This window comes from Belonocnema kinseyi, chromosome 5 (genome assembly GCF_010883055.1).
Source record: "Belonocnema kinseyi isolate 2016_QV_RU_SX_M_011 chromosome 5, B_treatae_v1, whole genome shotgun sequence".
Classification (NCBI taxonomy): domain Eukaryota; kingdom Metazoa; phylum Arthropoda; class Insecta; order Hymenoptera; family Cynipidae; genus Belonocnema; species Belonocnema kinseyi.
The window spans coordinates 36,562,167-36,584,434 of NC_046661.1; the positions used below are offsets into that span (position 1 = coordinate 36,562,167).

Here is a 22,268-nt window from a genome sequence, read left to right on the forward strand (position 1 = left end):
TCGATTTTATAAATAACTTTAAAGATATAATGATAAAATGGAGTAATTGAAGACATTTATTTTTTTATTTTTTCTGATTATTAAATAAAATGGTTTCAAATGTAAATTTAGTTAAATCCAATTACAAATACATTATATCCATTATATATTCATAAGCGAGAGTATTCACATAGTAAGTTTAAACTTATAGTACTATTAAAATTTTTATCCGGGATTTTTAAATTTAAGAATCATATTTTACTTTTCATTCAAATTCAAATCTGAGATATATTCCACTTTGCCAGGATTATTATACGACCATATAACTTATAAATCATATTTTGTCTTTAGTGTTCATAGAAAATGATTAAAAAATTATTCCGAAATGTGAAATAAGTAACATTGGTTTAATTTAAAGAATTTTCTTGCATGGAAATAACATCTTGTTTATCAAAAAATCTAAAAAGTGATTTAGTCCCATTGCTTTCTATGTAAAAACAGGTAGTGATGGGACAACTAGCGCCGCGCTGTAGATATTAGAAACTAATCAACTCAGGACAGTTGCGGATTCAAGTTAAAATCTGAAATATGGAGAGATGCTCAGGACTGATAGCGACGAACACGAAAGCAAAGATTGACGAAAGCGTGAAAATGAAATGAGAGACAAACAAAACAAATGATTTGATGATTGTCAGGAAGATTGGGAACATTTTTCTTGTATGTGCTTGTAGTGTATGTATTGTATCGTTATTGTACACCAAATTGATTAAATTCGTGATAAACAGAACCTCCTATTAAACAGGATAATCTTGAGCTTTTTATTTACGATTATCTAGGAAGGTGAGTATTCTGCATAGAATTATATGGTTGTCTAAATTTGCATTATTGGGAAAGCAACATAAAAGTTACATTTAATATGCATAAGTTAATAGTTGCATTGCAGTACTCTTAATTCTTTATATCATATTTTTCCGTCCCTTACAGCGATATTAGCTTCAATTTGCAACAAATACTTATTTTGAGGTTAAGTCGTTTTTTTTTGCCTGACAGGCAGATTTCAACCATTATATAAAATATTAATTTATTTTTATAATCATTTTTGCCGGAATAGATTAAATCAATTACTTAATATGTAATGGTGTTTGTGGAGGAACGTTACTTAATGTAAAATAATGAAGAAAATTAAATTACGTGCAAGCTTTTAAAGCTAAATTCACAGCATTATCTTGGAACCAATATTCAACATAAAATAAAGTTGGCTTCTTCTTTACGCTCTAAAAATCTAATATTTTATATCGTGCAGTGTGTTATGCAAAATTATTAACACCATAAAACGTGAATGCAACATGTGAATAATTGCAAACAGATTTACACTATTTTGCATCCAAAAATGCATAAAAAAGTTTAAAAGCTTCTATATTATCATCTACATCATTTTTTATTTATTTAAAAGTTTAGTTTTGGTATGTTTCTAAGTGTGTTGTAAAGTGCACAAACTATGACGATTTCTGTGTGCATTAGATGTGGCTATTAATTTAAATATGAAATTCAAAATTTGGAAAATCAATTTTGTTTAAATTATCATTATTCAGTAGGTATGTCTCAAACAAAAAATTTGGTTACTTTGGGGTTTTATTTACTTAGGTAAAAAATTATAATTTCTGTAGGGAAAACTTTGTTAATTGATTAAATAATTATTTTATAATATGGCATGCAATGGCCCGATGACATAACTGAATCTTAATTGTAATTCAACATAATGTGTGTTCTGACTCGATTAAAATGCATAATATGATATTCTGAACATACCGAGATCGCTCGCGTGCTAGGGAGTCATTTGCAGTTTTACAAAATCTATCTCAAGACAAAATTATCACTTGAAAAAAAAATTATTTTTTAATATTTTGAAAAACACCAAAAAAAACATTTAAAAAAATCATTATCATTTGTGCACTTATACACCCGTGTTGGAAAAGAGAACTTTTTTTGACATAAAATTTTTCACACAAAACAAAAACGATGCGTCTTATCAGAAAAATGATCTGTAGCAAATTTGTATATCTTTTCGAGACGAATGATTTTGCTTCTCAACATCTTTTCATATCCTGTGTATTATTGCTGATAAAAACAATTTTGAAATTTTTGATAAAAAAAGTTCTGACCAAAACAGATTCTATGCTTTTTCGAAATATTTTGAAGCAAATTTGCAGATTTTTTTAGGTGAACTATTTTGGTTTTTCAACATTTTTTCTCATATCTTGCAGTTTTGCTCAGAAATGGAATTTCTTATGTTCAATAATATTTTTGATGATCAAAACAAAAAATATGGTTATCAAAATTGTATTACCCGTAGCAAATTGTAGGAACTGTTTTATGAAGCAATAGACTCAAGAAAATTTGTTGGTCTTTTGAAGATTAACAAGTTGGATCTACATCGAATTTTTATATCTTGCATAGTTTATTCGGAAAATCAAATTTTTTATTGTTTAAAAGCATTTTCGATGGATAATGGATTTCTAGTTGAAACTGATGTGCTAGACTACCCTTAGATGGACAGTCAAATTTAATACATCCTTCCATAAGAAAACGATAATTTTCATATGGAGCTGTGCTAAATCCATGATTTTACTCATTCAGTTTGATTTCAAACATTCTAAACCTGTTGGCTGATGAGTTGAAATAAAAATAAAATCTTGCCCAAATAAAAAAGACGCCTTTTTCAATTCCCTATTTAATTCTCGTCATTTTGAATGAAAAATCTAATATAGAAAAATAAAGTAATGGCAATTTGGCAATCCGCACATACCGCGTCATCTGATACAACCGTCTTTTCAATTTCTTCTTCGTATTTAGTTTCATTTAATCAAATTAAGTTTGCGAAACATTTTATTACGCATATGATATATATTTTCATTTCTTCTGAAAACTGGAGTAGATTAACTTTCAAAACTATAAGAATTTACACTTGAACTTGGATTTAAATAGTCTGGATTTAGTATCTTCCGAAAATTCATACCGCGGTGGTTTTGTGATACGCGGAGTGCAGGAGGCGCTACTCAGTCAGGTGTCACAAACAGCTCGAGGGCCGCACTCTTAGCGCGTTACTTACATCACATTGCGCCTTGCCTCCAAAATGAACATAAATCGTTCAGCAGCCTTCCTTGCTTACGTACGAACAGTCTGGAAATAGGATCAAGGCTTTGTTTCGTTTTGGAGAAAACAAACAAAACTTCGTCTATTTGGCTCACTTTACAGCAATTAAATTATTATTTTCTCTCAATTTGCTTTTGATATAACGTAAATAGTTTCTAATTACATTTCTTTATCAAAAACGAAATGAAAATCTCCACCAATTTTATTTCGTTATCAGACATGTTTATAATTTACACAATTTACAAATAATTGTAGATTTACAGCGTAATTTTGCCGGTGCTCAATTTTAAAATTCATAAAAGGGAGGAAATTCTGTTTCCAAAAATTATACGGACACTTCATGAAAAGAAATTCTTATTGCTTTAGTTTAAAGTAAACTTTAATCTAATGTAAACGTGGCTATTGTGAAAAATATAAATACTGTAAGATCTACTTTCTTACTGTTCCGCGATTTGAATGCACACGCTTTTTTGCAATATAACTTATTTTACTTCCAGAAGTAGAATTGTAAATAAGGTAAATGTCCCAATTTGGGCGAATGTAAGGATTTGTTTGGCGTATTTTACTTGTAAAAGTATTTTAAATCTTATGAATCGACGAAAGTTCCCAATATCGCATAGTTTGAACATTTTTCGTCGCATCAAATGTCACAAATTGGGCGAGTGTCGTCATGTTATATTTTCTACAGTGGCGGGATATTGTCATTGATAAGAACTGCCTCCTAATTTAATTTGTCATTAGGAATCTGAAAATTGCAATGAAAAGATTTCTCAGCATAAGAAATCACGTAATTAAAAAAATATATATTTTTTTATCGTTTGCATTTTTAAATTGGCTATCTCATTGTTGTTTTAATTGTTTTCCGCCTATTTTAATCAATTATTCAATACAATCTCATAAAGGACAGGCTTCATAACAGGACAAAGGTTTCAGAATTGAAATAGTGTGCTTGTTATCTTTAAAAAACGCCTAATTTTTATTAAACCGTGTTGTTTGTAAACACTCGTATAAAGGACCCTGCAGCAAAAGTACATGAAATGGCTTTCGCTCGATTTTGATTAAACTTCCTAAAATTGTAGTTCTCAATGTTTCGATCAAAAGTGTTATGAGGCGCGATGTCCGAAAATGGACAGTTTTCGAGCTATAGAGGGTTAAACATCCAACCCTTTTAAGAAACATTAACAAATATCTCGAAAACTGCTGATATTGGGCTCTAACGGGGAAATGCAAAGAAAGTCATGGCCTTAAGACACAGGTCATTTTTCAAAGTCATTCAATGTGAACTTGTCATTTATTGCTAATATTCAGCCAATAAAGACAAGATATAAAGAGGAAATCAATATAGAACCCATAAGGCAAGAAATGAGAATGACTTAGTCAATAGCCAGCCAATGAAGGAAAATCATGAGAAGGATGTTTTCAAAACACGTCCTTCTTGACTCTCACGTAACTTACGGCCTTCTGGACCCCCCCCCCCCTCTCGAAAAAGAAAAAATCTCTCTTATCTCTTGCCTTCATTGGCTAGATAATGACTAAATCTCGCTCATGGCTTGCTTTCATTGCTTAGATAATGACTAAATCGCACTCATGACTTGCCTTCATTGGTTGGCTGTTGACTAAGTCATTCTCATTTCTTGTCTTTATGGGTTCTATATTGATTTCCTCTTCATATCTTGTCTTTATTGGCTGAATATTAGCAATAAATTACAAGTTCACATTGAATAATTTTGAAGAATGACCTGTGTCTTAAGGCCATGACTTTCTTTGCATTTCTCCGTTAGAGCCCAATAACTTTCATTGGGAACGTTTTTTTCGCCGAGCTGCAGTTTTCGAGATATTTGGTACTATTTCTTAAAAGGGTTGGATGTTTAAACCTCTATAACTCGCAAACTGTCCATTTTAGGACTTTGTGCCCCATAACACTTTTGATCGAGACATTGAGAACTACAATTTTACCAAGTCTAATAAAAATCGACCGAAAGCCATTTCATGTACATTTGCTGCGGGGTCCTTCCTCCAACCGTTTTTTTCCATCTCTATTAAGGCGGAAGAAAATATCCGAATTATCCATTAGTTTTCAGTTATATTGAATAAAACATTCGAAAACCTCATAATTAATACTTACTTTTCAATCAAACATTCGCGCTACAAAAATTTTGGAGCACTGTTGATACGAAAAACTATATAGCCTGTCAACTCCCGCGCTAACAAGCCGAGTTTAATGTTATGCTCGATCGGCCACAGATGGCGACACGCGTGACTATATAACCTGTAAAGAACACGAATACGTAATAAAATGAATATAAAACCTATATCAAAAATACCTTTAAACCGCTCTAGAATATGAATAAAATATTACTAGTATCACAAACTTTAAGATTACCACGGATTTACTTACAGTATGTGAGCATTCGCACAAACTGGGTCACTCGCCCAAAATGGGACATTTACCTTACTATAAGAAATTGTCGAGCCCTCCCTTTTTTAAATCTGAATCTATATTGTTACGGAGAAATGAAATAAGGTTTTCCAAGTAAACAAACGATTTATGCAAGCTTTTCTATGTTTAATAACACCGCTTTCATCCTACTTGTATTCCTGTGTACTTGCAGCCGCCATTGCCAAATTATTCCGCAACAAACTCGCTGGTGGCAAATGGCTCTTTTTCCATCATATTAGGTCCATGTAATATTAACGAATGCTTATGCAGGCTTAGATTTCTGGAATGTCAACATAAATGTCAAAAAATAAACTGTTATTCTAAAGTGTAATAATACACAATCATTCCTCAGTGTCTTTCATGTAATATCCCAAATTTTCGACTCGGACCTCAATTCTTGTGTACGTAAGTTGTTGCAAAAAAATGTCGGATAAGTGTGACATGGCCTTTCTCGGTTTAGAATACTTAAAAATTATATTTTAAAGAGTAGATTGTAATATGGAAATTAGTTAGTTGTCTATTGATTTTAATCTAGTTGCCTAGTGATTTTTAATCAAGACATTTTGAAAGTTTTTAAGATTGAAACTTACAGCTTCAATCGATTTTGAAGCGAATATGTTTCTAAAAAGGAAATACCAGTCGCAATTTATTGTTTTAATCTATGTTACATATAGTTTCACATATTATAACGATCTTATTTTTATTCAATGCAGAGCTTTGCAGGTGAGGCCGCCAAAATGGAGGAAGAGAATAGAGAAGACGATACACTGAGCAATGCTTCAACAAAATATGAAGATAATTCTCCGAAGCTGAAGAAAGATCTTATTGCAGAGACTGACTTCTTTGGAGAAACGAAAGTAAAACATAAATTAACAACTTATACTTGGGCGTTGAAGGATTTTAAAACGCTAGCTAAAATCCATAAACATATGGATACCGAATCATTTACTTTATGTGACGATTCCAACATCGAATGCTTCCTCAGCGCTGATATTTCTGACTGGTTGTCCGTCCATGTGAACTTCTGCGATGCTGTTCCGGCTACTCACAGTTACGAAATAACTCTCCACGTCATAAACGAAGAAAATCTGAGTTCTTTCCATGAGGTGCTTTACACTAAAGATATAATTAAGGGCCAGAAGATCACCTTTGAAAAATTTCTGCTCATGGAAAGAGAAGAGTTAGATAACTTCCTCGTGAATGGATGTTTGTTCTTGTGGTGCGAAATTTCTCGCATTGATTCCTCCTTCTTATTTAGGAATACCGTTATTGACATGGTGGAAAATGAAATTTCTGATGACATCCCCAACCTTTGGAAGAAGCAATTGCTGACAGATGTGACATTAATTGCTGGTGAGAAGGAATTTCAAGCCCACAAATGCATCCTTGCCGCTCGATCTCCCGTTTTCTTAGCGATGTTCCAGACCGACATGAAAGAGAATCACGAAAACAAAGTTGTTTTGAATGATGCGGATCCGGAGTGTTTGAAAAAGTTGCTGGACTTTGTTTACTCGGACAAAGTCGCTAATATACAGCAAGATACGGAAAAATTGTTGGCCATGGCTGATAAATACGATATTAAGGGATTAAAACTTATTTGTGCACAGGAACTTTGTAATACCCTAGATGCTGCTACAGCGATTAATACTTTAGTGTGGGCAGATAGATACAACGTTCAAGAGCTCAAAGACAGAGTCTTAATTTTCATAAGGAGTCATATGAAGGACGTTCTTGATACAGCGGCTTATAGTGATGTTCTTGCTGAATATCCTAATTTGCTTAAGGATATGTTTTATTGCAAATCGCCCCCTTACAAAAAGCAGAGACTTAATTTGTAATAAGTAAGAAGATAAGTTCAAATTTAGACTTCTTTGTTCTAAGCAATTTTACTGTTGATTCTATTAATAGAATTTATTATTTTCGTACCAGTTCCATTTTGTAAAAATAAACAAGGTTTCCCTAATATCGTAATTCAGATTCCAATTTCCTGACTTCAGGTACATTTTGAGGTTTAGAGCAGGTTACGGTGATGAAAAGCTTTGCTTTGAAACGTCGGCCTAATGGATTTCGTCAACTCCTTTTTCCAAAAAACTTCCCAATAAGTAACAGTATGTTTTTTTGCTCAAGTAACGGAGAATATAGGGAAAAATGAAGTGGATCTGGGTAAAGTCTACCAGAGTCTCCACATCAGGTTTTCATCGTTTACCATTTTTATCAAAAACCGAAAGTGACGATTTCCAAACAATAGCAGAGATGAGGTGGGAGATTGCCAATCCCATGTATTCAATTTCGAGCGATTTTCCGCAGCGCCCCCTCTGACACTAGCTTTTTCGAACTAAAATAAAGCTCCCCCGATGACACATAGACAGTTTTCGAAATAAAATAGATTATAGACGCTTCTACTTTAGAGTTAGAAAATTCTCGGTAACAAAGATTTGTAGAAGGTAATGAAGAACGTTACCGTATTTTACCGAGAATTACGAGAACTTTTATTTCTTACTATTATTTTTGTTTTTTTAAGTTAAATAACGTTTATACTCAATGCACTTAAACGTAAATAGCAACAAACATGAGAAATTAAAATTATTTTTTAGTGTATATACAATATAGTTCACATTTTTCAGAATAGAATTTTATTTATCTATTACATAAATTCTTTCAAACATGAATAAACTTTAGTTTCGAACAAGTTTTAAGTAAAATGTTACATTCATTAACAATGATAATTTTTCGTATGGGCAAAGCTAAGTATACATATGATACTCAGCTGAAGATAAATAATTAACATAGAACAGTGAGTATTATATAAATCTCATTTCTGTGACTTATCGGTTATAATCTATAACAGTTCCTAGATCAGTCTTGGAGAATTAATACTGTAATTAAACTTACTCAGTCTGATGGCCGTTCCTAAATATGATAACTATCTAGTTTTTGGAGTGAACAAAACTCAGCAGCTAAAATGCTTATAAGAATATAAATAGTTATGTATGAAAGACATAGTGGGTATTAAATATCATTGCCGTGATTTATAACTATTATTTACCGGTTGCTTTAAAAAGAAAAAAAAACTTTAGAAACCTTTCCACATTATAACACGAAATTTAATAAAATTCTGCGTCTAATAAATCCAAATTAACGGCAAAATGTCAACTTTATCAAAAATAATACAAGAAAACTTCAAATTTTGATATATATATTATTACTAACATTCAGTAAAATAAGTAAAATAAGGTAAATAATCATTTTAAAAATTGTAAGTCTGTACACCTGTTTGAAATTTTGCTACTTTGTTGTGTCAAGTCTGACCTTAGGGCAAAATCTAGGGAAACATTCTAAAAATATTTCTTTATTATTTTGACAAGTACTATGCAAAATTCCGTTTAAAATAAGCCCAAGGTTTTCACAAGTTTTAATTATTTTCCGAGTTATTACAATTTTTTATGCTTATATTTTTCATACTACTCAATATTACCAACTGTTAATTATTAGAAAAAGATTTCCTAAGTTACTAAAAATCATCACAGGTTGCATTAAAAACCATTTGAACTCAAACTTTACATTTATTTCGATGAAAAACTTAAATTCTCGAAAAAAATCGCTCGAGAACCTACCGGTAAGTTATCCGCGCTCCTGACGTAAGATACCGCCTTTTGAACTCTATTCTACTTGAGCGGTCAAGCTCAATTTTGCGTATATTTTGTATTCTAGTTCGTAAACTGGCTAAGTGAGTTTGAGATGCTTTAATTAAAAATTTGACATGAAAGAATCTGGAAGATCTTAAGGGAATTTTTATAATTATGCATGATTAAAAATTTTGAAAAAAGTACTGTTTTTTGTATTCAAAGATTCATTTCAGAGACTTTCAATTATTCTTTTAGTACATAACGGTGAAAAAAGGTGGAAAATAAATGTTGTCATTGAAAATTAGTACTTTTTTATGTTTAAACATTACTATATACTGTTTGAATTCATTGTTTATTGGTAGAAAATTTATCTTCTCGGTTAGAAAATCATCTTTTTCATTGAAAACTTAAATCTTTTTTTAAAATTGTTGATTTTGAATTGAACATTTAACTATTTTATTCATGCTTAAAAATTGATCTTTTTCAGTTTGACAATTTTAAGATTTTTCTTTTCAAGTTTGTTGTTTTTTAGTAAAAAATTAATTTTCTTGGTTAAAAATTCTTTTTGATTGAAAATTTAAGTTGTCTTAAACTGAAGCGAATTTTTCTTTTTAAAAAATCCTTTCAAATTTTCGTATTAATCTTAAGAATATTCTTTCACGCTCTTGAAAACTTTCAAAGTTGTTAAAAAGTTTCTAAGTATGTTACTCGAAATCTTTAAAAACCGATTCTTTAAATAATTTATTAAAAGATTTTTTTGGTGTAGTGAAATTGGAAAAATGTATTGAAGTACAGTTCGGTGGAAGGCTGATTAGAAATTTTGTGTTAAGAAATGTATGAATGTTGATTTAGAAAACAAATGGGGCATCTTAAGATAATTATTTCTTTTACACAAACCTGGGAGACTTGGCAGTCATTGAATTTTGAAAAATGTTGTGGAAAAAGTGGAAAAATCATGGAATTTTATAAATAATTACAATATTTTGTATTTATTGAAAGATTAATTTCAAAGACTATTAATCAAAGTCTTAATAATTATTTTAGAACGCAATGGCAATAAATGGTGAAAATTTTAAATTCGTATTGGAAATGAGTGTTTTTTTGTTTGTTTAAAATTGAAATACATATCTTTTAAATTCGCTGTTTTTTTGGCAAAAAAAGCTTATATCAAAATTCCTTCTTTGTTTTGAAAATTCAAATATTTGGGTAAAATCTAATTTTTTTATTTAAAATTTTGTATTGAAAATTAATGTATTTAACGAGAAAAGTTTTTGGTTCAAACTATAACTATTCTGTTTCTTTTTTTATTGGTTTAAGATTAATCTTCTTGGTTGAAAATTCTTTTTTTTTTATATAGAATACTGAACTATTTCTTAAATTTAACATTTTCTTAACATTTTTAAGTTACTCAAAAAATTAAACAATTGGCGAGCATATTCTGGATTTTTCTCAGAATTTTGAGAAACTTTTTAAATTTTCTCTAACTATTTATTTTTAAAAACAAGAAATTCCTTTAAATTTTCATATGAATTTGAAAAATATTCTTTCATTAAAACCTTTTAAAATTGTGAAAAAGATTTTTAATTTGTTCGAAAACCTGACCAATAACATTCTGTATGATAACAAATTTTTCTTAAGTTTCCTAAGAAAATTTATCTTTTTTTTATTTTTAAAGTTAATTTGAAGAGAATATTTGAAAAGATTCCAAGATTTTTAAAGAAAATTATCAAAAATTAATTTTTAACAAATATTCTACAACTTATCAAAACATCCCGTTGGGCAAAAAATTTGGCGACGTCTTTACGACATCGTTACGATATCTTTACGACAACTTTACGACGTCCTATGTCCATGTCGTTAAGGTATCTTTACGATATCGTAAATGAGTCGTATGATCTGAAGATATCTTTACGATATCGCAAAGACGCCGAAACGACATGGACATAGGATGTCGTAAAGTTGTCGTAAAGTTGTCGTAAAGTTGTCGTAAAGACGTCAACAAAATTTTGTGCTTACTGGGAGTTCAAAAAATTGTCAAAAAAGATTTTGGAAAATTTTAAGGTATTTTTTATGTATGTACGTGTGTTTAATCTCTCCCTTTTACGGGTTTGAGAGCCTCCGCTCCCTGTACATGAAATTTACATTCCATCCTTAATCTAAGTTATCAGCTGCTTATCTTCTAATGTTTCGCCTTACTTAAAAATAAAATAAAATAATGATAGCAAAAAAATAATACTAATAATTCTAGTAATGAGCGATCTTCCAGGGCTTCGGTTTCCTCTTACCATAAAAAACAAAAATTTTCCACGATTTTGAATTTAACTTTTGCTTTTCAATTTCCTTTTTGAGGATCAACCGATTGGCTCTGCCCTTTTCCCTTGCTTTACCTTACTTCTTCCAATTTCTTCATCCACATCACTCCCTGTCCATTACCATCTAAAATCCATCTTAAACACGCATCCACATTCAACTGCCCATCTTCCTCTCCTGTGCACTTCCCTAAAACATGTGCCTATGAATCTATAATCTTTGTCCATCTCTCTTCTCCTTGTTTAACTGATAGCTTTAACTCTATGTCCTGTCATTCCATAACCCCTTCTCGTATCTTACAAACCCATCTCATTTTTCTCCTTTCTTCCTCCCATTTTGAATTTCCCAAATTTCCTGTCGCCTCATTGTTCCGAATTGCGTCGAAACATGCTTGAATTATTTTGCTTCCTCTCCCCTTTTTAGCTTATCTTCAAACTTTCAGGCTCTCCTAATTTGTCTAGTAAACATTTTTCCCTTCTTAACTCTTCTCTTAATATGTATCCTCGGTAACTCCAGCTAACCCCCATTACCCACCTCAAAAATCTCTCATGTATGCTCTTTACTTTCCTATGTTCCTTCCATTCCCCGATCTCCACTCCATAACACAACACTACCCAAACCAACGCATTAAATAACCAGACCCTGATTCTCCAATCGTACTTGAATCATCTCTTTCCTATGCCCCATTCTTGGCCCATTACGTTACTCGCACATTCAATTTTTTTTCTCTCACCTGCAGCTCGTTTCCCCCTCCTGTCTCAAACCAAAAACCTAAGTACCAGAACACCTCCACTCTTTCCACTGTTTGTCCGTTTATCTTCCAAACGTAATCTATTATGGTGTTTCTACGTCTGAAACACATCACCTTGGTCTTCTCTACGTTCAACGTCAGATCCTTTACTCCCACATACTCTTTAAAAATTCTCATCATTAGGTACATCCCTTTTTCGTTGCCTGCTAACAGACTGCATACTTCGTCCGCATAATCTAGTGAATATATTTTGCTGTGACCCAAATTCGTCCCTCCTTTTCCTTTCTTCCTTAGCTTCTCCTTAGGTCTGCCAACAGCATATTAAACAGTAGCGGATTCAAAGGGCACCCTTGCCTTGGACCTCTTTCTATCCAGAATACCTCTCCTTTTTCCTTTCCTACCTTCACCCTAATCCAGGTTTCAGTAAAAATTTCCTTTATCCTCTCCACCAGCTTTCCTTCTATTCCCTTCTCTTTCATTGCCCGCCATAACACTGAATCAAAAGCTACTCTAAAGTCCATGAATAACGCGATTAATTTCTACCATATTTCCTGCAATATCCGCAATATTGCAGGAAATATGGTAGAAATATTGTTGGAGTGTCTCTGTGTCCTTTTTCTGAAATATAAGGAAATATGGTAGAAATATTGAAGGAATATACGGTGTTACTAGGGTGTTAACCAAGTACTTTAGTACGTAAATGTTGTCTATGGTTCCCATCCTTTTTCTAAAACCCGTCTGATTGTGCGGAATACTTTCTCTTTCCTCTATCTGATTTTAAACTTTTTCTTAAAATTTCTGCTTATATTTTGTAGCCAATCGGCATGAGAGCGATCCCTCTTTACTTCTCTACCTTCTTTACCTCCCCTTTCTTGATAAGTGGTACCACCAGCCCTGTCAACCACTCTTCTGGCCACCCTTCTCTATTCCATACATTTTTGCAGATCTCCCACAGGCCTTCCCTGACCCCTTTTCCTCCATACTTCAACGCTTCGATCTTCATACCATCTTTTCCTGTAGCATTATTCCTTTTCAATCTATTTTATGCCGCATCCAATTCTTCTCTTGTTATTCTATTCCCTACCTCCATTTCTCCTTGTACTAAATTTTTATTTCCCCCTATTATCCTGTTTTGTTCTCTCCCTAACAGACCCTTGAAATAGTCTGTCCACTCACCCAATTCTATTTCTTCATTCACGCCCTTCTTTCCTCCTCTTTCCTTATTTATCACATCCCAAACCCTACCTTCTTTCATCACTTTTTCTACTTTTTCCTTGTACTTTTCCTTTCCCCTTTGCTTTTTCCTTTCTAGCATCATCTGATGTTCACGTTTTCTACTATTGTACTTCCCCTTCTTCATTTCCCTACTCTCCATTTTCTTACACACTCTTTCATTCTCCTTTTACTCTCCTTGCATTCCTCGTCCCACTAGCCTTTCTTTCCCCCTTCTATTTCTGTTTTTGTACCTATCTCACCCCTTACCTTCTAAATCGACCCTTCCATCTTTCCATTAACGATTCTACGCCCTCCTCTTCTATAAACCTAATCTTTTCCTTTTCCATTTTTCTTTAAACACTTTCAATTTATCTACTTCCCAAGATCCCATTTTCTTGTTCCTTTCTCCCCCTCTTTCCTTTCTCCAACTGCCTCGCTTGTCGCCACCACCTTTCAGTGTAGCTATTACCGGGAAGTGCTCGTACCCAATCTCATTACCCACTTTCATACAACTTATCAAATCCCTCATTCTTTTTTCCGCCAGGATGTAGTCTATCACTGCCTCTCCCTTCCCTACAAATGTGATCTCTCCTTCCTCATCTTCTTTCATATTGCCATTAAATATAGACCATTCTGTAACCCCTAGTATGTCTTGTGACCTCGTCCCCTCCCTGTTTATCTCCCTATGTCTGGAACTTCTTACGTCATTGCATTCAAATCACCTCCTATCGAAACTAACTCTTCTTTCTTTTCCTCCATCCACCTCTTAATTACTCTCCAACCTTCCTCTTCCCCTCTTCTTCTATATACACAAACCACCGCTATTTTGACTTTTCCAACTCTAATCCTTCTTACCATTGCACCATCCTTTTCGTTCCTATCCCCCTCTTTTCTTACTTTTACTGCCAATTCTTTTCTCAGGCCTGAGACCATTACGCCCATCGCTCTCCCTTTAACGTATTCGTTACTTGCTTCTTGCATCGTCCACGTATAACCTTTCGACAACATCTTTTTCAACCCCTTTCAGTCCTTCTTATCTGCCCAAGTTTCACTAATTATAATCACATCCCACTTTTCTATCTCCCCCCAAAATCCGTTATTCTTGTTCTTCAAACCTGATATATTACAGAAAGCTACTTTTTCGTTTCTCTCCTCCTTTCCCTCTTCTTTCCTATTCACTTTTTTTCCCCTTTGCCATTTGGAAACCAAGGTATTTTTTATAATTTTGCACAATTAAAAAAAAATAGGAAAAATTAGAATTAATTTAAAGCATAATTTTGAAACTTTGAAAATAATTTTAATATTCAGAAGATTTTTAAAAGATGAAAGAAAATTTAGATTTTTGAAGATTTTGAAATAAAATTTTGGATTCTTCTTCAGAATTTGGAAAGGTTTTTAGAAATTAAAAATGTTTGGCTTAAGATTCCGACGAAAGTTTTATTTTATTCTTTTTGTGTTTGTTAAAAAAATAATAATTTTTAAAGAAAATTAAAAAATATTTTGAAACTTCTTAAAACATTTAAAAAGGCGACGACTCAATAATCCGGTGAACAAAAGTATCAACACTCAGAAATTTGCAAAAAAGTAAATATTTATATACCACCCAGTCTAGAGTCGTGACTGGATGACGGTTACTGACAGTAGGACCATGCGGTGGTTGTTTAATGTTTTTTTTTTAATTTTCATACACAATATTTCCTAAATTCATATGATTTGATATAATATTTAATATATTACAGACAATTTAAAATTCTTAAATTAGAAAAGTCTGGAATAATAAAATTCCTGGTAATTTTTAAGGTTATTGAATTTAAAACTCCACGAATATAAACATTAAAATATTGTGTCAGTATTAAAAAAAATAATTTTAATGAATAAAATTTTTTAAAATGGAAAAAGTTTTAGGCAGCGAGAATCGAGCCCGCAACCTTCCGTCTACATACCCGAAGTGCTTTCGCCTCTGTTTATAAAAATTATGAATAAAAAAAACATAAGTACCTGGCACTCCATTGCCAGTGCTTACAGAAATATTGGAGACGGCTGGATCAAAAATAGTTCAAATAAATAAGTTGAAGCAAATACACCAAACTCTCCCTTTCACTCACCCCGTTCTCAGCCTTACTAGCACTGCTAGCACCTGCAGATTCACAGTGGAGTAAGGCGAGACCGGTTGCGACAATATATGTATAGATATATACAGTACAAGCCCGATAACTTTCCAACTTCGGGACTGCAGGGGCGGAAAATTTCAGGAATTGCAGACTTATCGGATGCCCACTCTAGTAGCACGATATTAGGTGTGCGCGTGCGTAAATCATGGGCGCAAATAATTAGCAAAATGGCGCACGTAGTGGGAGAACCATAATTAGTGTGCGTGCTGTATGTGTGATGAAGTATTGAAGGGAGTGTACATTTATTTGACGGCAAGCAATCGGACTTCTACTGTATATTTCAATTGGAAATGAGTCAGGCGGCCCTCACTATTTACGTTTCTGTCCCCTCGAAATCAGTCCAAAGCCGTTTAAAGACAACCGCCGACACTTGACTGAAAGCGATAGTTTGTTGTAATAGAACATTTAATAATTTAATATTTCAACATTAGAAACTGGAAATAAATTTAAAATTAAGTTTACGCAAGAGCTTTGAAACAGCTATTTTATACAACACCCAAAAAATTTCAAAATTATAAAAAAATGTAAGAAAAATTGAAATCATTTTAACATATAATCAGATGGTTTAAGAGTTTAACGAAAAGAATTTTAGAACAATTTAAAAATTGTATAGTTAAAATTTGATCGACGATTGTATATTTGGAAAAATTAATTTTTGGATAATATTCCGAAAATTTGTAAAGAAAAAGTTGGAATATTTTAATAAACTAACTCATTATAGCCTGCTCCTCTTTTGTTTGTTCACGCCTGACTGCTCGCCCGAGTGACAACCAGAGATCTCGCGCAGCCCCTGTTACAAGTACATGCGGCGCGGCGTCAATTCTCAGAAAGGCTATCGAAGGGAGGGCTATTGAAGATTTTCACTGTTGTTTAAAGACACTTGTTTAAAGTTTTTCAATTGAGAAAATAGTGTAGGAAAAATTTGACAGATTTTTAATGGTATAAGATGGTTTAAAAGTTTTAAAAAGATTCAACAATCATTTAAAAATTGAGTGGATGGAAAATTGAAAATGATTTATATATGGAAAAATATATTTGGAGAGAATATTAAAAATAATTTAAAAAATTGCAAAATGTGAATCTGAAATATTTTAAGGACACTTTTTAAAACTGTTAAAAATTAAAAAAAGAAAAATGTGACTCATTTTAAAAGATAATCAGATGGTGGAAAATTTTATAAACAATTTGAGAATAATTTCAAAACTGAATGGATTGAAAATTTTAAAGAATATATATTTGAAAAAATCGATTTTTAGAGAATATTTTAAAAGATAAAAAAATTTTTAAAGGTCAAATCTGAAATATTTTAAGGAAACTTCTTCAAAGTTTTCAAAATTAAAACTAGAAATTATGAAAAGTCTTACTCATTTTGAAAGATAATCTGCTGGTTTCACTGTTTCAACAAGGTTTTGAAAAAATGTCAAATTGAACGAAATAAAAATGTAAAATGTGGAAAAATGAATTCTTCGGGAATATTTCAAAAGATTTAAAAATTTGGAAATAATAAATCTGAAATATTTTACGGAAACTTCTTCAAAATTTTCAAAAATCAAACAAAAAATATAGGAAACATTTAACTCATTTTAAAATATAATCAGAAGTTTTAAAAGTTTCAAAATAATTTATAATAAATTAAAAATTGATTGCTTTGGAAATTTAAAAATAATTTCATATTTCATGTTTAAAGAAAAATATTTAAAGAAAAGATCTTGAAATTTTTCAAAATTTGAAAAATGTGAGAAAAACTAAACTCCTTTTAAAACATAACCAAATGATTTAAAAGTTTTAAGAGACATTTTAAATAATTTAAAAATGGAAGGCTTTGAAAATATTAAAATAATTTTATATTTTTAGAAATTAATTCCTGGAAAATATTTCTAAAGGTTATAAAATTGCTTAAAGATAAATCCAAAATATTTTAACGTAACTTCTTCCATCTTCGAAATTGAAAAAAAAACACAGGAAAAATTAGATTCATTTTAAAATATATTCAGATGGTTTAAATGGTAAAAAAGAGATTTAAAATAATTACAAAAATGAGTAAGTTTGAACATTTTCAATGATTCTACATTTTTTAAAATCGAAATCATTGTAAGAAACTAATTAAAAAAATTAATCAGAAGGTTTAAAGGGTTTGAAATGATTTTAGAAATAATTAAAAATTGAATCGCCTAAACATTGAAAATAACTTATATTTGGAAACATTATTTCAAAAGATTTTGAAAATTTTAATGAAAATCTTAAATATTTTAAGGAAACGTCTTTAAATGTTTAAAAATATAAAAAATGTAGGAAAAATTGGACTCATTTTAAATTTTAATCAGATGGTTAAAAAGTTTAAAAAGAATTAACAATAATTTGAAAATTGAATGGATTAAGAATTAGAAATGATTTAAATTTGGAAAAATTAATTTTTAGAGAATATTACAAAATATTTAAAAAATTGCGAAACATGTGTCTGCAATATTTTAAGGACACATTTTAAAACTTGCAAAAAAAAATAATAAGAAAAATGTTACTGACTTTAGAAGATAATCAGATGGTCTACAAGTTTTAACATAATTTGAGAATAGTTTCAAAATTTAATGGATTTAAAATTTTAAATAATAATTATATATTTGGAAAAATTAATTTTTATAGAAGATTTTTAAAGACTAAATAATTTTTAATTGACAAATCTGAAATATTTTAAGAAAGCTCTTTTAAAGTTTTCAAAAGTTAAGAAAAATATATAGAAAAAAATCGACTCATTTTAAAATATAATAAAAAGATTAAAAAGTTTTTAAGATAATTTAAAGCATTTAAAAATTGAATGGTTCAAAAATTTGGAAATAATTTTGGATTTGGAGAAATTAATTTTTAGAGAATATTATAAAAGATTTTAAAACTTTTTAAAATCTTAAATATTTTAAGGACACTTTTTAAAAATTCTCAAAATTTAATAAAAAAATCTGCCCGCCTTGCGGGCACACTCTCATCGCGCGCTACGCGCGTGGCTCGCAAATTTGAGCACGCCTAGGGCGCGCAACGGTTGAATCTCGCGCTCGATAATAGGTCACCTCGCGCTTCACGCTCGGATATTTATTCTTTGCATTTGGAATGCTTGAAAAAAACTTGATGAAACAGGTCTCTTTTAGATGGCAGTATTTATATGCGTCTTCATATTCTGAATTGTCTACTTAATTAAGTATAGTCAAAGATTAAGTTTCTCAAAGTTCTGTAGGATTTGAGGTACATATTCTCATTGCGACACTCGCGCTGCGCGCTCTATTTCCGACAGACATTTATAAACAGGTTTTGTTGGATTTTTTTCTCGTAAATTTCGTCGTTTTTCCACACTTTTTTTTATCTTACTTCTTTTCAACGTTATTTTTCACGAACAAAACAAAAAGTAGGCGTCCTATCAAGAGGTGATTCTTAATGAAACTGTAGATATTTTTTGGGATAACCATTTTTGTTAATTCATCTATTTTTGTATCCTACATAGTTTGTCCACAAAATGGAATTTTTTATTTTCCATTGTTTTTTGTGCAATCAAAATTTGAATTTTCGATTTTTGAAGAAAATTTAAAAATTGGTTATGATAATCTTTTAGGGCTTAAACAAGAAATGTTTTTCTTTTCGTGACTTTTTTTCATATCGTGCATTTTCCGGCTTCAAATTTTGATTTCCGTTTGATTAAAAAAATTTTGAAAACGCTATAACTCTGAGAATTTTCTTTTTATCGAAAAAAGTCATAAGGATAAATTGTTTGTTCTTTTCAATACTATAAATATCCGTACATAGAATTTTCAAAATCAGAAAAAAGTGGTCTCAAAAATTTTCAAAATGCGCTCACTTTTTGAATTTTTATCGAAAATGGCTTGTTAACGAACTCATCCTTTCTTTTAGGACCTAGAAAAAGTGTGCCCAAGGTGGATTTGATTCGTTTATTTTTTCGAGAGTTATCGTGTTTACGGACGGACGGACGGAAAGCCAGACGGACAAACAGACAGACGCCATCATGAAAACCTGATTTTCGGATTCAGGGGGTCTCGAAACGTGGAGATCCGTTGAAAAAGTGTGATGTCAAATTTCCGACAATTCTAATACTTTCTCAATCATAAATGATGAGGATGTAAATATATAAGGAAAATTTGATTCATTTAAAAAGATAATCAGATGGTTTAGAAGTTTTTAAATAATTTTAGAATAATTTAAAATTTGATTGGATTAAACATTTTTAAATGTAAAATGTTTTTTTCATGTCGAAACATTAATTATTGGAGAATATTTCAAAAGATTTCAACAAATTTTAAAGAAAAATATGAAGTATTTTAAGGAAACTCATTTTAAAATAAAAAGATGATTAGATAGGTTAACAGTTTTGAAAAAAGTGAAGAATAATTTAAAAATTGAATAGATTCAAAATATTTAATAATAATTATTATTATTACACCATTAAGCCATTTCCCTTTCGGGGTAGGCGTGACTCACTCAGTGGGGAAAGGAGTAATGTGAGGATAGTATATTTATCACGCGCTTCGCGCTCGATAATGTATTTACTTTAAAGCATCGACAACAGTAATTTGGTGATTATAATTTTTTTTTGTTAAAGCTCCTTCGACACTAATGAATACGTTCTCATTAAGTATGTCATGCTTTGCACTCAAGTTTATCCCTGAAGTTTTATATCATTCCCATAAATGTATGTTATTATAATTCGTAACTCGCATTCGTATTTAAACAGACGAAGTTTCATTGTCCCTTTCAAAAAAATGTGCATTCTTTAAGACAATGTTGGTATTAAGCGTTTTATAGGATGTCGGTTCTCCCGACATCCCGCTACGCCTTTCTTTGAGCCTCGTTGTTCATACATTTCTTGCCACACAGGTTCAATTGCCCGAACAATCCTATCATTTAGGATAGTTGTGAATATCTTATACAGTGCGTTCAGACAAGTGATTAGCCTGTAATGCTTCGGGTCAGCTAAGTTCCCTATTTTTGGCAGGAGTATTGTGCGCCCTTCCACCAATCACTCCGGAATCGGCTCTTCCGACTTTAAATATGAGGTGAAAATACGGGCCAAATGCTGATGGGTTGAAGGAAACTTCTTCCATCAGAAGGTTTTGATACAATCTGGTTCCGGTGCGGAATAGTTCTTCATCCCTCTTACTACTTTTTTCACCTCCTCGGTAGTGATGGGTGGGCATTCTTTATCAGGTGTTATGAGGGCATCACATAGCTCCTTGAAGCTATTTATATTTTCTGAGTCTTCGTCCAGTCTATGCTGCACTTCGTAGACTTCTCTCCAAAATACTTCGACCTCCTCTGGTTTGGGCGGGTGTTCGACAGTACCTGGAGGGTCTTGGAAGAGTCGAGATGGGTCAGAGAAAAACTGTTGATTTTCTCTGACCCACCTCTCCCTCCGCTCTAGACTTCTGTTAGCGTCAGATAGTATCCGTATTCTCTCAACAATATGCTGCCAGATGGTCAGCAGCTTTGACTTGTTAAGTGTGTGATAACGGGTCCGGAGTTCGCGCGCGAACATTCGAACCTTAATGGTAAAATTCCTGCCAGATGTAATGTAGTCAATCACACACTGAATGCGGGACGCGTACTGTCTTGCCCAGCCTATCTTTATGGCAAGTTGATGCATTCGTCTTTTGGTCTTATGATCAACCGTTGGTTTTTTTTACGGTTTGCATCGGCCAAAGCTCTCGCTACATTATACACACAATAATTGATATCCCAGAGGTCGGATTCTCCGGAAAAATGTCCACGAAGCTCTCCATCCATTTCAGCAAGATCTTTAGGTTTGAGAAAAACCTTGGTGTTGATGTTCCTCCGGGTCATAAAGCATCGCTCTTCCTTTATCGGATGCCTGCCCGCGGTTGGTCTTAGTGTCGCCTGTCTTTCTCTGTTGCCGGCTTGTTCTAGCTGTGGTAGAGCAGGCGTTCCGCTTACATAGCCCCTTTTTTTGGAGTAGTTCAGCATGGTTTCGCAGACGTTGCTGCAAAAAGTGTGATAGCTTCGGGTGTTTCTCGCACCACAGAGCATGCAGCCGTGCCATGTAACCCCGCTTAGGGACCGCACTCGCATCGTAGCACTTTAGAAAGTCGTGATTTAGTCGCTCCGTCCACCTAAAGGTCGCGAGGTCCCGACGATCCATCGCATTGAATCCATTTTCATAGGCTCCCCCAGTTCTAGAGTGTTCGGCATTGTTGGCCGACGCATTGTCGGGAGCCCTGCGCGTTCTGTTGTTTTGAACCACCCTTACTACAGCTATGTTTAGTGTGTCATTGTTGTTCCCACGAGAAGCTAGGGAAAGGGGTTCATCCATCCTTGTAGAGCCCCGCATGCAAGGGTAAGCCTGCGTACTCTGAGAGGTCGCCCGGTATCCCAGAGTCACCGCTCTATACACCTCACCCAGGTGCCAATTAGCTTTCGGCACAGTTTTCACACCTTTGCTTGGGGGTTAATTCCTTCGGGATCACCCCTGGACAATTGTACGCGACTGCCTAATATTTTTGTAACCATATTCAGCAGAAACCCTTGGTACAGGGACCCTCTATCCGTAATCCGGGGACGCGTTGGGTTGCTTTGTCATAGGCCCTTCGGTTTGATTCTAGAGGAATCAAAAC

At 32.5% G+C, this 22,268-nt stretch overlaps 1 protein-coding gene across 2 annotated transcripts; it reads left to right on the top strand.

The window, feature by feature from the left end:
- Nucleotides 1-583: 583 nt before the first annotated feature.
- On the top strand, nt 584-7,533 carry LOC117172845 (speckle-type POZ protein-like). 2 transcript variants are annotated; one of them, XM_033361095.1, is made up of 2 exons: nt 584-711; nt 6,286-7,533. In XM_033361095.1, the coding sequence occupies exons 1-2, from the start codon at nt 664-666 to the stop codon at nt 7,408-7,410; spliced, it is 1,173 nt and encodes a 390-aa protein (XP_033216986.1). In that variant the 5' UTR covers nt 584-663; the 3' UTR covers nt 7,411-7,533. The 2 variants fall into 2 exon arrangements, with proteins under 2 accessions (XP_033216986.1, XP_033216987.1); XM_033361096.1 differs by having other exon boundaries at nt 592-819.
- The last annotated feature ends 14,735 nt before the right edge of the window (nt 7,534-22,268 follow it).